Here is a 13,831-nt window from a genome sequence, read left to right as displayed (position 1 = left end):
CTTCCCTGCATCTACCCTGTCTAGTCCTGTTAAAATTTTATACGTCTCTATGAGATATCCCTCATTCTTCTGAACTCCAGTGATAACAATCCCGACCTAGTCAACCTCTCCTCATATGACATTATGTTTGAAAGTGAGGAAGTTCAATCTGAAGCCAGGGAAAGTTGAATCAAGGAAATTATGAAGACCTGTGTCCATGTATTTATATTGTGTATTTATGTATGTCCTACATTTCTTTTCCCTATGTGTGGAACGATCTATTTGGACTGAACGCAGAACAATCAATTTGTTTTTCATTTCAGATTTTCAGCATTTCTACTGTTTGCTTTTGTCTGTGTAAAATTCCTCAACCCACGGAGGCAGGCTTGTATCTTATGACGTCTTCCAATGATCATGGAAGGATTATGGTCAGTTAGCTGATGTTCATGAATATGTAGCAATGAATAGATAAACTTTGCTGCAAGAGATTACAAACTTGGTGCATGCAGTCATGCCAGCAGATGGTACATGTTGAGAAAAAACTGATCCAACATAGGAGACTTGGAAGGCAGTGAATGGGGAAAGGGAAGAGTGGAACTTCTGAGGTGGGTCAGAAGTAGGTAGACTGGGTGGAAACAAAAGTTAGTCAGCAGCTAGAGCCTCCTGCTTCAGCTAACTCAACACAGTCAAGGGATTGAATGAAGGAGTGTGCCTGATTACTGTGATGTGGAGATGCCGGCGTTGGACTGGGGTGAGCACAGTAAGAAGTCTTACAACACCAGGTTAAAGTCCAACAGGTTTGTTTCAAACACGAGCTTTCGGAGCACGGCTCCTTCTTCAGGTGAATGGAAAGGCTTGTTCCAGAAATGTTTATATAGACACAGTCAGAGATGCCCCGGAATGCGAGCACCTGCAGGCAATCAAATCATCAAAGATGCAGAGAGAGAGGTAACTCCAGGTTAAAGAGGTGTGAATTGTCCCAAGCCAGTTCAGTCGGTAGGCCTCTGCAAGTCCAGGCTTGTTGGTGGGGGCCGAATGTAATGCGACATGAATGCGACATGTAAGACTTCTTACTGTGCTCACCCCAGTCCAACGCCGGCATCGCCACATCATGGCTACCATTGACACCGCAAACTGCCGGCTCAAAGTGGAGAGGATCTCCAGGAAGATCGCGACTCAACCGGGATCTGGGATTCATGTCGCATTACATTCGGCCCCCACCAACAAGCCTGGACTTGCAGAGGCCTACCGACTGAACTGGCTTGGGACAATTCACACCTCTTTAACCTGGATGTGGAGATGCCGGCGTTGGACTGGGGTGAGCACAGTAAGAAGTCTTACAACACCAGGTTAAAGTCCAACAGGTTTGTTTCAAACACGAGCTTTCGGAGCACGGCTCTGAAGAAGGAGCCGTGCTCCGAAAGCTCGTGTTTGAAACAAACCTGTTGGACTTTAACCTGGTGTTGTAAGACTTCTTACTGTCTTTAACCTGGAGTTACCTCTCTCTCTGCATCTTTGATGATTTGATTGCCTGCAGGTGCTCGCATTCCGGGGCATCTCTGACTGTGTCTATATAAACATTTCTGGAACAAGCCTTTCCATTCACCTGAAGAAGGAGCCGTGCTCCGAAAGCTCGTGTTTGAAACAAACCTGTTGGACTTTAACCTGGCCTGATTACTGTGTACTGTGAGTACAACACCAGGCAGTACTCTTCTCTTAAGTATAGTTGAGGCTCAGTTGTTGGCGTTATCACCGAGTCCAAAGATTGTGGGTTCTAGCTCTGCTAACTGTATCAAATCTAACAACCCAGTGCCGTACTGAGGGAGTGCGGCCCTGTTGGAGGTACCATCTCTTTGAATGAAATGTGATTGAACGAGATGTGTCAGCAGCTCACCAAAAAAAAAAGGATCAAGTCGTCATCATCCCTTGCTTGCTGTGGGAGCTTGCTGTTTCCAAATTGGCTTTATCTTTCCACGTTTCCTTTATTGCAACAGTGACTACACTTTAAAAATGATTTCATTGGCGTTGGGGTCGATCTGCGTGAGTGAAAGGCACAGCAGAAATGCCAGAACTTCTTCATACATTCTGACCATTGGAAGAAGCTGTCAAGACTGCAATCCAGAGATCAGGCATTCATTGAAAAACTGCAGGACACCCCCCTGGTTTTGGAATCTCTCATTTATTTACAATTCCAGTCAATCACATGCAGATCTTCTCGAATACAATGCAATTAATTAGCAAAACAAAAGCCATCCAAATTTCAAAATAGCAATTAAATATATAAAAATATAGCTTACAAATAGCAATATTTTAAAATATATTCTGCTGCAGAATTCTTATATAAACATGTCTATGAAACTGATAACTTTCGTTCCATAAACTTTGGAGTAGATTTATCACATGGTATCAATAAAAAGGCAGAAAGCCCACCCACAAGAGGGTCACAGCGTCTGCTCAAGGTTGCGTTGTTACTATAGGAATACATTTTATTATTGACCTCTTCGACCCAAAGCTGGAAGAAATCACACCTCCACTCACTCAATGATCGCTAAAAGTCTTAATACTGGATCCGTTAAAGTGGTTTGCATTGCACCTAGAATTTGCAGTGCAGAAGGAGGTCATTCGGCCCATCAGGTCTGCACCAGCCCTTGGAAAGAGCGCTCTACTTAAGCCCAAACCTTCACCCTGTCCCCGTAACCCAGTAACCCCACCTAACCTTTTGGACACTAAGGAGCAATTTAGCATGGCCAATCCACCTAACCTGCACATCTTTGGACTGTGGGAGGAAACCCACACAGACACGGGGAGAAAGTGCAAACTCCACACAGACACTCACTCGAGGCCGGAATTGAACCTGGGTCCCTGAAGCTGTGAGGCAGCAGTGCTAACCACAGCGCCGCCCAAAGGGCTCTCGTCATTTCTGTTTAATTTATGACATAAATATCAGTATTGGTCAGAGTGCGAGACAGTGGGGAAGAAAACGGAGAGGTGGAGATGAGAGACAGACTTTTTTGAAAAACGCACGTGATAAGGGAAAAGAGATAGCAAAAGAGGCAGGAATGAGAAAAAAACCAAAGGAAAAAGGGAAAGAGGTATATATTTACAAAAACCCAATAGACTCATCTTGTTCAAGCTGATCAGTAAAACCAGCTGGGTTAAGACCTCTCTAGCTTACTCCTACCCATAATATGCTGCTGTGATTGGCCCTTCAGGAAGAGCATTTTCTCTTCCGCTATATATTCATTGCTGCCAATTAAAACGTCGGCTTCACTCAGTTTGGGGCCATCAAGTTTGTGAAACACAACTTCAGCGGCTGGAATTCCCCCTGTAAAATCGTAAGTTCGTCCATCTCAGTCACCATTGCTGTCTGCTGTGGGGTGGGAGTTAAATATCTAATGGAAGATCAAAATTTCAACCTGGTCACAAATCAAGCTGCAAAAGCCACTAGCACGGTCGAAACATGCCCTGTTGAAAATCGCCTGGAGAGTGTGCATTAGCAACGTGGTCACCGTCAGTGCAGATGTTCACCAGCATTTCCAATGCATCTCAGTCATGGGGCCCCTTCTGAACCCACAGCTCCTTTCATTATCCCCCTAATTTCTTTTTGATATGGGTCTTCCACTTTTACCTCAGGACACAACCGACCTCAGGCAGCGAACTTTCTGGATGCTGGGACGATTGCTTTTCATTTTGGCCTTTCCCTGCCGTTGGCTGCACAAATCCATCGCCTGTGATATTCGTCACCACAGGAAGTAGTTGAGGCCAAAATACTATGTTTTCAAGAAGCAGTTAGATACAGCACTTGGGGTGAAGGGGATCAAAGGATATGGGGAAAATGGGATTAGGCTATTAAATTGGATGTTCAGCCATGGTCATGATGAATGACAGAGCAGACTTGAAGGGCTGAATGGCCTCCTCCTGCTCCGATGTCTCTCTGCATTGGGCAGCGGCAGCAGTATACAAGTGATGCCAGAGAAGTACCGCTAAAAAACCTGTTACACCTGTACCAGTAAAGTCGCCATCTTCCCAGGTGACCATAGGCTGCTTTTACCTTTGAGGGAGAGAGTTGACTGGTGGTGATTTAGCCTGAGGATCACCAAACCTCAGGCGAGGAGCAAGGTTGAGAAGGACTTATAAGCTGGCCTCAATAACCTTATTCATGACATCTGTACAAGAAACACAATTTTCTTTAATATGCCCTCGCCAAAATTGAACATAGGCCTTGAACAAGGTCTGCATTGTACTATACCCGTTACAAACGCTCGGCAAATTTAAGACAGGTGGGAACTAATGGTAAAAATGGGACTGCCTTTAGTGTAGAGTTTAATCACATTGATTTCCTTTTTGGTTTGCATTCACACCCAGAGTGAAATATACACACTTAATAAATGGACTAAGTGTGAAGGGTCAGGATTCATGCCGGGGGGGGGGGGGGGGGGGGGGGCATGAATCCTGCCCCGCTGCAAGATTCTCTGGCGCCGGTTTTTCGGCGGGGATGGGAATCGTGTCGTGCCGGTCGGGGGCCGTTGGCAGTGGCCCCCCCCGGCGACTCTCTTCCACGCGATGGGCCGAGTGGCCGCCTGTTTTTCGGCCAGTCCTGCCGCCGTACATTACACCAGGTCCATACCGGTGGGACCTGGCTCTGTGGGTGGCCTGCGGAGTCCTCGGGGGGGGGGGGGAGGGGGGGATCTGGCCCCTGGGGGTGGGGGTGCCTCCACGGTGGCCTAGCCCACGATCGGGGCCCACCAATCCGCAGGCGGGTCTGTGCCATGGGGGGATTCTTTCCCTCCACGCCAGCCGGTATAACGGTCCGCCATGGCCCACGCAGAGAAAACCCCCCATGCGCATGCGCTGGGATGACGCCTGTACACCCTGCGCTCCCGCGTATGCACCAACTCGCGCCAGCCTAGCCCCTGAAGGTGCAGAGGATTCCGCACCTTCCAGGTGGGCAGACACCTGAGTGGTTCACGCCACACCTCGGCGCCGATACGCCGTGTCCTGGAGAAAGGTAGGTTTTGTTTGGATTTAAAAAGAGGCACCTCGGAGGTGTTACTGGTTCTGGGTTATCCTTGGAGCTCTTCCTCCTCCAAAGCTCTAACTTCCCAAGTACATTCCTGGCCCTGGAGATGGACAGGTCCTTAAAGACTACGGAAACGCTAAATCCATCACATACTTGAAACCACATTGCAAAAGCAGGATATGGGGATAGTTTCAAACTGGCGAAATGGCAAAATAATGGCTCACACTGATTTCTTTACTGAAAATATAGCCCACACATGAAATAGACTTGCAGACGGATCAATGCAGGCCCATACCCTGGATTCATTTCAGAAGCAATTGGAGTGTGCAAGAGGATCATTCTGAGAAATCTAAGGTGGGTTGATTGTTTTTCCTTATACGTAATTATTGGGGGGGGGGGAATATGTGACAGGGAGCAACACTGAATGTGCTGGGTGAGTATTTCCACCCCCTCTATTGTCTTGGTTTTGCCCGCAGCGCAAGGAAACCCCCGACAAATGATAGAGAAGCGAGGACGATGGTGGCTGCAGGTGGGTCAACTCGCTCACAACGACCAACGCGTGAGAACCTACCTCATGCCGGAGGACAGAAAGCGGCTGAGTTTCTCGTACCTGTGTTATGCTCGGCTGTGTGGGAATTGGAGCAAGTAAGATGGGTTTCTTTGTTGCATCAACATGATAGACATTTCCTCGTCAGACACTATACAATTCGGCTGACCATAAACCCACACACTGCTGCAGCTGCAGGGGCATCAACCCGTCTCGATCTCGCTCACCACATCTCCGTTCCAGCACAGCACGGGGAAGATGCTTATTCAATGTACGGGGGCCCAATTACTGAACATAAACTGAAAATGCTGGAAAATCTCAGCAGGTCTGGATGTCATCCAGACTCGATACATTAGCTCCCTTCTCTCTCCACAGACGAGGTCAGACCTGCTGAGATTGTCCAGCGCTTTCTGCTTAAGATTCCAGTGTCCGCAGTAATTTGCTTTTAGTTTTTGAACATGTTCATCTGCAAACGGCCATGAGCAGTGAGTGAAAACGAACAAAAGAAACAGTCAACCTGCAAAGAGCAGGAAGGTGCAATGATGAGACCACTTTTGTTCCCCCTGATTGTGGAGGGCAGGCTGGGCACCCCGGCCTTCCGGGCCTAACACTGAGATTCTTTGCAGACTAACATTGTAAATGAACTGAAGCAATTATTGTCACGCAAGAAACTATGGTGGCCTTTGAAAGAAGAACGTTGTAAGTATTTGAAAGGTCAGCGGTAAATATTTACACCGTCTGTAATGAAGGGGAATAACTCCCTGAATCGCTGAGTGAGCGAGTGGTGCGGCTTTGAGAAATCGTGCAAATGCTTTGCGAAGTTGTGCTGGTTGCTCAGGCCTGGCGGCGCGCGCCACGTACCATCTGCTGATCGGCGCTAAAGGAGGGGCTGGATGGAGGTGGGGGGGCCGAAAACAGCCTCTGATCATTCATATATTCTAAACACACGAGGAGAGAGGGCTCAGATTATTTAGGAAACCTGAATGAAATACAGTTCAATTGGTACAAAATTCCATGGGCTGGATTCTCCGCTAGGCCGGGGATTTCCCCACAGCATGGGGGTGTCCACAATGGGAAACCCCATTGGCCGGCTGGCGGGACGGAGATTCCCGCTGCCGGTGGCGGCGGGGGGGTGCCGCACCAGGAAACTGGTGCAGCCGGACAGAGAATCCTGCCCCATTTTGTTTCAAAGGAAAGGTTGAAAAAAATTGTTTTTTGACAATCCTGCCTTTTAGTCTCATTTCTATGCCAGTTATACGAATTTGGTGGAAATTGCACATGGGCGTGCAGGAAAGTATGGTCCAGATTGTATGCTAAATGGGTTGCCATCAGGGTATGGACTGCATCTGGAACATCTCGGTTGATGGATTTTACTCAAAGCTTTCTTTATAAAGACTTGTTGAGGATTGGGTGCATTTGTGGTAAATTATGACCTATGCCCCCTCCCCCCCCAGCACCAATCAGATCATCAATAGCTTTGTTCCACAAAATAAGATCAACGTGCTATATTTCATTTAAGATAATTAGCATTCTCCATTTGCATAAGAGCCCCAGGATTCCTTCCCATTTTTGTGAATGAACAGGTTTCAGTTAAAAGATGCTGTGATGTCCCAGTGCTTGTTAAGGGGACACTCCATCACATCATGGATGGAGATGAATATAAGCAAACTAGGCTCCAGGACCACTGACAGAAATGTTATCCTCTCTGCAATAAGTGTGCACAATTCATTCTCACAGGAATACTTCCTGGTGAAAGCTAAGAAAGGCGTTGAAAAATATTCACCTGAGCAAAGTTTCGAAATGTTTCTAATTTTGTGAGAAACCATCGTAATTTTGCGACGGTGTTGATAACCCTCTAATGGCAACGGTGCCTTCCTTCAACGCTAAATCTTTGCCTCAAAGCAGTTGGCCATTCATTAAAGTCTTCCAGGTTTACGAGATTTGACCCCAATAATTCCAAAATTTTAAGTGAATCTTTGTTGTGTATCATAGCAATAGGGTGAGCTTCTTGTTAAACAATAAAAATGAACAGTAAGTGCCTACCTTCTATTGGTTATTATTATTAATGCTCAGAAGCGGGCAGTTTTCACTGGCTATGGCACTTCTGTAATGCAATAAACTGTACTACATGTACTATAGTTGGCAAGTTGTGTCTATCAATCGAATTTCCGCTGGGTCCCAGCACAGTTCACTTGGTCAACTTGTTGTTTTTGGAACTATTTGCTCAGAAGCTGATTAGGAATGAGAGAAAGAGGGATGGATTCTCCGTCCTGCCAGCCCAGTTTTCCGGCATGGCATGCCCCCGCCGGCAGCGGGATCTTCCGTTCCGGCAGACGGCCAATGGGGTTTCCCATTGTGGCCATCCCACGTGGTCGGGAAACTGGCAAGCATGGGTGCACTGCCGGTGAAACGGAGGATCCCGCAGACGGAGAATCCCACAGAGGTTTTTATAACCAGGCTGCATCCCAGGGGCACTTTCAGTTATAGATTTCATTAACATTTTGCACATCATTTCCAGAGGTACTTTCACCAAAATAGTTCCTAACCCTCCCCCCCTTCCCCCAAAAGCCAACCTCTGCCTAAGACGGCAACAGGTCTATGGGCCTTTGTCTTTTTTAAAATTTAGAGTACCCAATTATTATTTTTTTCCAATTGAGGGGCAACTTAGTGTGGCCAATCCACCTAACCTACACAACTTTGGGTTGTGGGGGTGAAACGCACGCAGACACGGGGAGAATGTGCAAACTCCACACGGACAGTGTCCCGGGACCGGGATCGAACCCAGGTCCTCACTGCCGTAGGCAGCAGTGCGAACCACTGTCCTACCATGCCACCCACTCTGGGCCTTTGTCAACAATGTTCAGGAGATAGTTCATTGGTTTTCAATTGCTGAAAGTTGTCTGCCCTTCCTAAAGCTCTCCTCGTCATTCTGCTTCTGAAAGACTCAGCTGGTGATGGGGAGTTCAACCTCATTCGATCAAGTTTTGTTGTGGTACACCAAGGTGCAAAGTGCTTAGTATCATTTAAAAAAAAACATGGTTCCCAATTTGTATCTCTTTGTCTCCTTGCCTGAAGGCATTGAGTGAATCTGAGGCAGTTCAGGGCTTATTGAAGGGGATGGCAATCCCAACAACTGGTTGCTTGAGAATCTCTTGATTCAGGCACCACAGAATGGGGGGCACCATCTCACCTCAAGAGGTTCATTGCAGAGTGAGCTTCGCACCTTGGGCAGTTGACAAGTGACAACCAACTACTGTGTCAAAGGAAGAGACGGCGGGGGGGGGGCAGCAATTTCCAATTTAATGGGGCTTTTCTCACTTCTTCTATTGAATCCGGGGCTGGCCATCCTCCTGGATATCATTCCTTCGCCTTCTGCCAGGGCAAGAGGAGGAATGGGGACTGCATGCTGAACAAGCAGAATCAGCGGTGTCTGGCACGCCATGATTGGAAAGACACAAGCACAAGAAGCAGTAAGTTTGTCGAGGACTGAGGGTGAAGATGGGTCCCAAATGGTTGAATAATAAATACCGCTCTGCAAGGCCTCATGGCCTGGGTGGTTCCTGCTCTTTGCTATCTTGTTGAAACAGTCAGCTTTTACAGACCATGAGTGTAGGTGGGTTATTTATTTTCGGAAGACCGTCATGATCCCGTTCAATCTTGTCTTCATATGAAGTCCACATGTAGTGAATTCTCCCAGCCAACGCGGCTGGATATTGATCAAGAACATGTTGTTTCTGTTCGTTGAACTCCTTCTTGTTGTGACTGGAACTGTCTTACCCCCTATCATCATCTCAGCTAACTTAGCAGAGACCAGTGATCGAACCTGACTGATTCGCTGGGATAGAAGGCTCAGTTTCAGAATAGGTTGTGTACCTGCCAACCCAGCTCATCGAGGTGCCTATATTCTGTGTGTGTGTGTGTGTGTGTGTGTGTGGGGGGGGGGGGGGGGGGGGGGGGGTGTAGAAAGTCCAAGGATTTAGGTCAAATCAGCCAGAAGGCTGACAACCAGCTCCCCCAAAACTCTGCCACAGACAAAGTGCAATCTCCAGGAATGGACAAGATTGGGTTTTACACTCGGTGTGATTTTACTCTCTACTGAATCATGGAGAATGATTTTGGGAGGCATGTAAACCCCCCTCACCCCGCACCGTCCCACCACTGCCACCATCATAATGTCTCACAAAAGGAAACTGGTTTGACTGCGCTGAATACAAACAGTTTACCACATGTTAAGTGACCACAGCAAAGCAATCCTCCTGCCTGGCAGCTTTTACTTACTATCGGCAACTAGGACTGGACAGTTTGAACTAACTAGCAGTTTGTTAATGATGCATTCCCAGAGGTTGTAATTGTGCTCTCATTAGAATCACAGACTGATACTTACTAACCCGTCGAGGCCAAGAGATTCTACAACAAAGAGAGTTCAATAAATACTCAAAGGGGGGGAAACCATGGGGAAGAAGCGAGAAAAAGGGGGAGTGGGAGTGGATAAATCAAAGAGCTAGATCAGGCATGATGGGCCGAACTGCAAACTGTCAGCTGTAAGATTCTATGATCCTCTGTGCCTAGGGCAGACGATTGAAAATGCTCAGCTCACTAGTTGAAGTGACTCTGTAGCTGCAGGAAATGCGTCTTTTGAACAATGTTTTCCTGCCAGTCGATAAAGAGATGAAATGCTGAGCTGACAAGAACTGACAATCGTGTATTACGAGACGCGGAGCAGGATTAACAATAATAGGGGAATTTTAAAAAAGGCCTTTCTAAACTTGTGACGAGATACGCTTTTCACTGACACGCTTAAAAAAGAAGCATTTCAGACAAAAGCCTAGTAGCTCGAAGGAGATAAAACGATTCAATTGTCGATCCTTAACTACTGCAGCAACAGCATTCTGAATCCCACAGGAGAGCCGCTTTATAAGCTGCTCATTTTTCCTGAGACCAATGTTGTAATCGTGCAAGTGATTGTGAGGAAAACTGACAGCACTGCGGCAAATAAAGGACAGGACTGGCCATTAAATGAATAACAGCGGATCTTCTGAGTGGAAGAGGTCCACAAAGGCTTCTGTTAGCTGCTCTGGTGTGCACCTTACTCCGACCTCTCCTGCTAAAAGAGAGATTTTAATGCTAATCCTCTGCTGTAAGTGATTTTTCTTGTCGACAATCTTGGCTTTTCCAACATTACTCCTCGTTCCAGTCCCACTCCTTACTTTTACCGACTTGCACTTTTTAAATCTCTCCTTATCCCATCCCTCCCCCTCCTGCCCCACATATTCCTCTTGTGTAGTTTCATTTAAAAAATAACCATAAATAGTGCTTTAAATTATTTCTTTAGCGTTTGCTCAGGATCTCATTGTCGACACACTTAATTCATTGGCCATTTACTGTAAACAACGGTGTTACAATGCGTTCAAAAACGCCACAAATTGCTGTTTGTTTACAATCCCAGTCACTAATGAATACCATGGTGGTTGAGCTACCTGTGTGAAGAGCCTTTGATGAAATGAGCAATGGCATTTCAGCCCCAGAAGGAATTCACAGAGACTCAAAAGGTTTGAAAAGCCTGTGACAATAGCCCGTTGCCCAAACAATTTTACAACCATTCTGTTTTTTTGACAGCAAAATGTGTGGTGTTCTGTGCACAGCTTGACCTACCCTTTCAAAACCCTCCCCCACTTAAGAAAGTGTTTCATCGTCAAATATTTAAGAGCTGTAGGTTTCTCATGGTTTCAGTCCCCTAGCTGGGGAACGCAGTGGAGTGGACCAGTCTGAGGACCATTTCTCAACATTGAAACCTCAGACCTGAATCTGAAGTAACAATGAGAGCTTTGAACGCAATCGTATTTCTTCTTTTTTGTGTTGGTGAATTTCACAGCTCAGCTTTAAGCCTGAATCTTTAAGAAGTCCTGTCCCGAGGTTAGCTGCTTGGTATAAAGTGTTAAAGTTTCCACCTTGAAGAGGCCCAAGTCCGTTCCCTTTGTCTTCTTATCCCTTAGAAAGGCAGAGCCCGTTTCGCCACCCGAGCATTCAACTCGACGGAACTTCATATAAAAAAACGTCATACAATGCACACCTCCCATTTTGGTTATTTTTTTTTTGTACCTGTGACAGTTCGAAGGGGGGAGGAGAATCCGTGATTGTAAAGTGCTCCTTTGTGTTTAACTCAAGTCAGCGTGACAGCTGCGTGGCAATGGCAGGCCCAGCAGCAACAAACCCTTTGTAGATCCAGCGACACAAAAGTGCTTCGGCATTCGAGGCTCCTGCCTGGGTTCGGTGACCTCAGGGCGTGTCATAGGGTTCCCCACCCATCAGATTCTGGCCTCAACAAAACACTCGGGTCCGGGGTCAGCAGGTTCACCATCTTGTGAATCGGTTCCATTACACACACGGAAAAGTGAAACAAAAAAAAAATCATACAAAAGAAAAAAGTAAATCCTCTCTTTTTGAGTTCCAATCCCAGCAGCGTGTGCTACACTAAGTTGTCAGTCCCACTCATGGCTTCCTGCTCTTGGTTATTTTGGAGGACAGGTGTGTTGCAGAGCGGACAAACCTTCCTCACTTCCAGCCACTTGATCAGACACCTTGAAACAAACAGAGAAGAACAGATTTTATATTAATAATCTTTATTGTCACAAGTCGGCTTACATTAGCACGGCAATGAAGTTACTGTGAAAAGCCCCTAGCCGCCACTTTCCGGCACCTGTTCGGGTACACTGAGGGAGAATTCAGAATGTCCAAATTACCTAACAGCATGGCTTTCGGGACTTGTGGGAGGAAACCGGAGCACCCGGAGGAAACCCACGCAAACAAGGGGAGAATGTGTAGACTCCGCACAGACAGTGACCCAAGCCGGGAATCAAGCCTGGCACTGTGAAGCAACACTGTGCTACCGTGCTGCCCAGAATTTATTGGTCAATACATTGGTCTCTATATATTTGGTATGACCTCTGCTCATCAAAAATATAAAGACATCCATAAGAATGGCTACAGTACAGAAGGAGGCCATTCGGCCCATTGAGTCTGCACCAACCCACTGAAGGAGCATCCTACCACTCCTCCACCCTTCCCCTGTAGCCCCATAACCCCACCTAACCTGTACATCCCTGGACACTAAGGAGCAATTTTATCATGTCCAATCCACTTAGCCTGCCCATCTTTGGACTATGGGAGGAAACCGGAGCACCCGTAAGAAACCCAGGCAGACAGGGGGAGAATGTGCAATCTCAACACAGATAGTCACCTATGGCCAGAATTGAACCTTGGTCCCTGGCTCTGTTCGACAACAGTGCTAACCACTGTGCCATTGTACTGCCTACATCCTCAAGTGGAATACATTTTCCCACGTTCCACCCCATTTTGAATGGTTGCACGTGCAAAAGTCCCCTCCTAATCTGTCCCAGCAATCTCGGACAGCAGCAATATCAGAGAATTGTTACAACACTGAGACAGGCCATTTGGTCTGTTGTGTCTGCGCTTGTTCTCTGAATGAGCAATTTACCTGGTGCCACTCGCCGCCTGCTCTCTCTGCACACTCTTCTTTTTCAGATAATAATCCAATTTCCACCCAGATGGAACTGAGCTCCAACACATCCTCAGGCAGCTGCATTCCAAATCCTAAACACTCGCTCCATGAAAGGTTTTCCCCTCATGTATCCATTGCTTCTTTTGCCAATTATCTCAAACCTGTGCCCTCTCGTTCTCCATACTTCCAACAATTTTTCCCCATTCATTCTGTCCAGACCCCTTCATCAGTTTGAACATCTCTCTCAGATCGCCTCTCAACCTTTCCTTCTCCAAGGAAAACAGTCCCAGTTTCTCCAGTCTATTAGGGAAATTAAGTTCCTCCTGCCTGGAACCATTCTCGTGAATCTTTTCTGCCACCCTGCTCCCCACCCAATGCCTTCACATCTACCCTAAAGTGTGATGCCCAGAACTGGACGCAATGTGACAAACCCACCTCACCCAGTGTGGCCATCTCTGATTTGACACATTCCGACAGAGACCGTGAACCACCACGCACCTGCCATTGGTTGTCCGACACTTCCATGCCCACGTAACTTTGCCTGACCCACGGCAGTCAGAAAATCCGTATCTGATTGGACAAGTGCTAACTATTAAGTCAAAACAGCCGCTATCCCACCATTGCTAATTAAAAAAAAACTAATCATCGAAATTATTAAAAGAAAATGAAACCGTATCGCTTTTCTCCAGTACTGCTCACAGCAGTGAATCTTTAAAACTGCCAGTTCTCCAGCCACCAGAGAAACTCTCTGAATGAGGATACCAAT

The 13,831-nt window shown here is 46.9% G+C and overlaps 1 protein-coding gene across 1 annotated transcript in view; it reads right to left on the bottom strand.

Moving 5' to 3' along the window:
- Positions 1-10,309: 10,309 nt before the first annotated feature.
- Positions 10,310-13,831, bottom strand: part of rnf24 (ring finger protein 24) — an 87,573-nt gene continuing 84,051 nt past the window's right edge. Inside the window, 1 exon segment of the mRNA XM_038793243.1 lies at positions 10,310-12,124. Within this exon segment, the coding sequence (XP_038649171.1) occupies positions 12,013-12,124 (112 nt within the window). The 3' untranslated portion in view covers positions 10,310-12,012.

This window comes from Scyliorhinus canicula, chromosome 3, assembly GCF_902713615.1.
Source record: "Scyliorhinus canicula chromosome 3, sScyCan1.1, whole genome shotgun sequence".
Classification (NCBI taxonomy): domain Eukaryota; kingdom Metazoa; phylum Chordata; class Chondrichthyes; order Carcharhiniformes; family Scyliorhinidae; genus Scyliorhinus; species Scyliorhinus canicula.
This window is presented reverse-complemented; position numbering and strand designations above follow the sequence as displayed.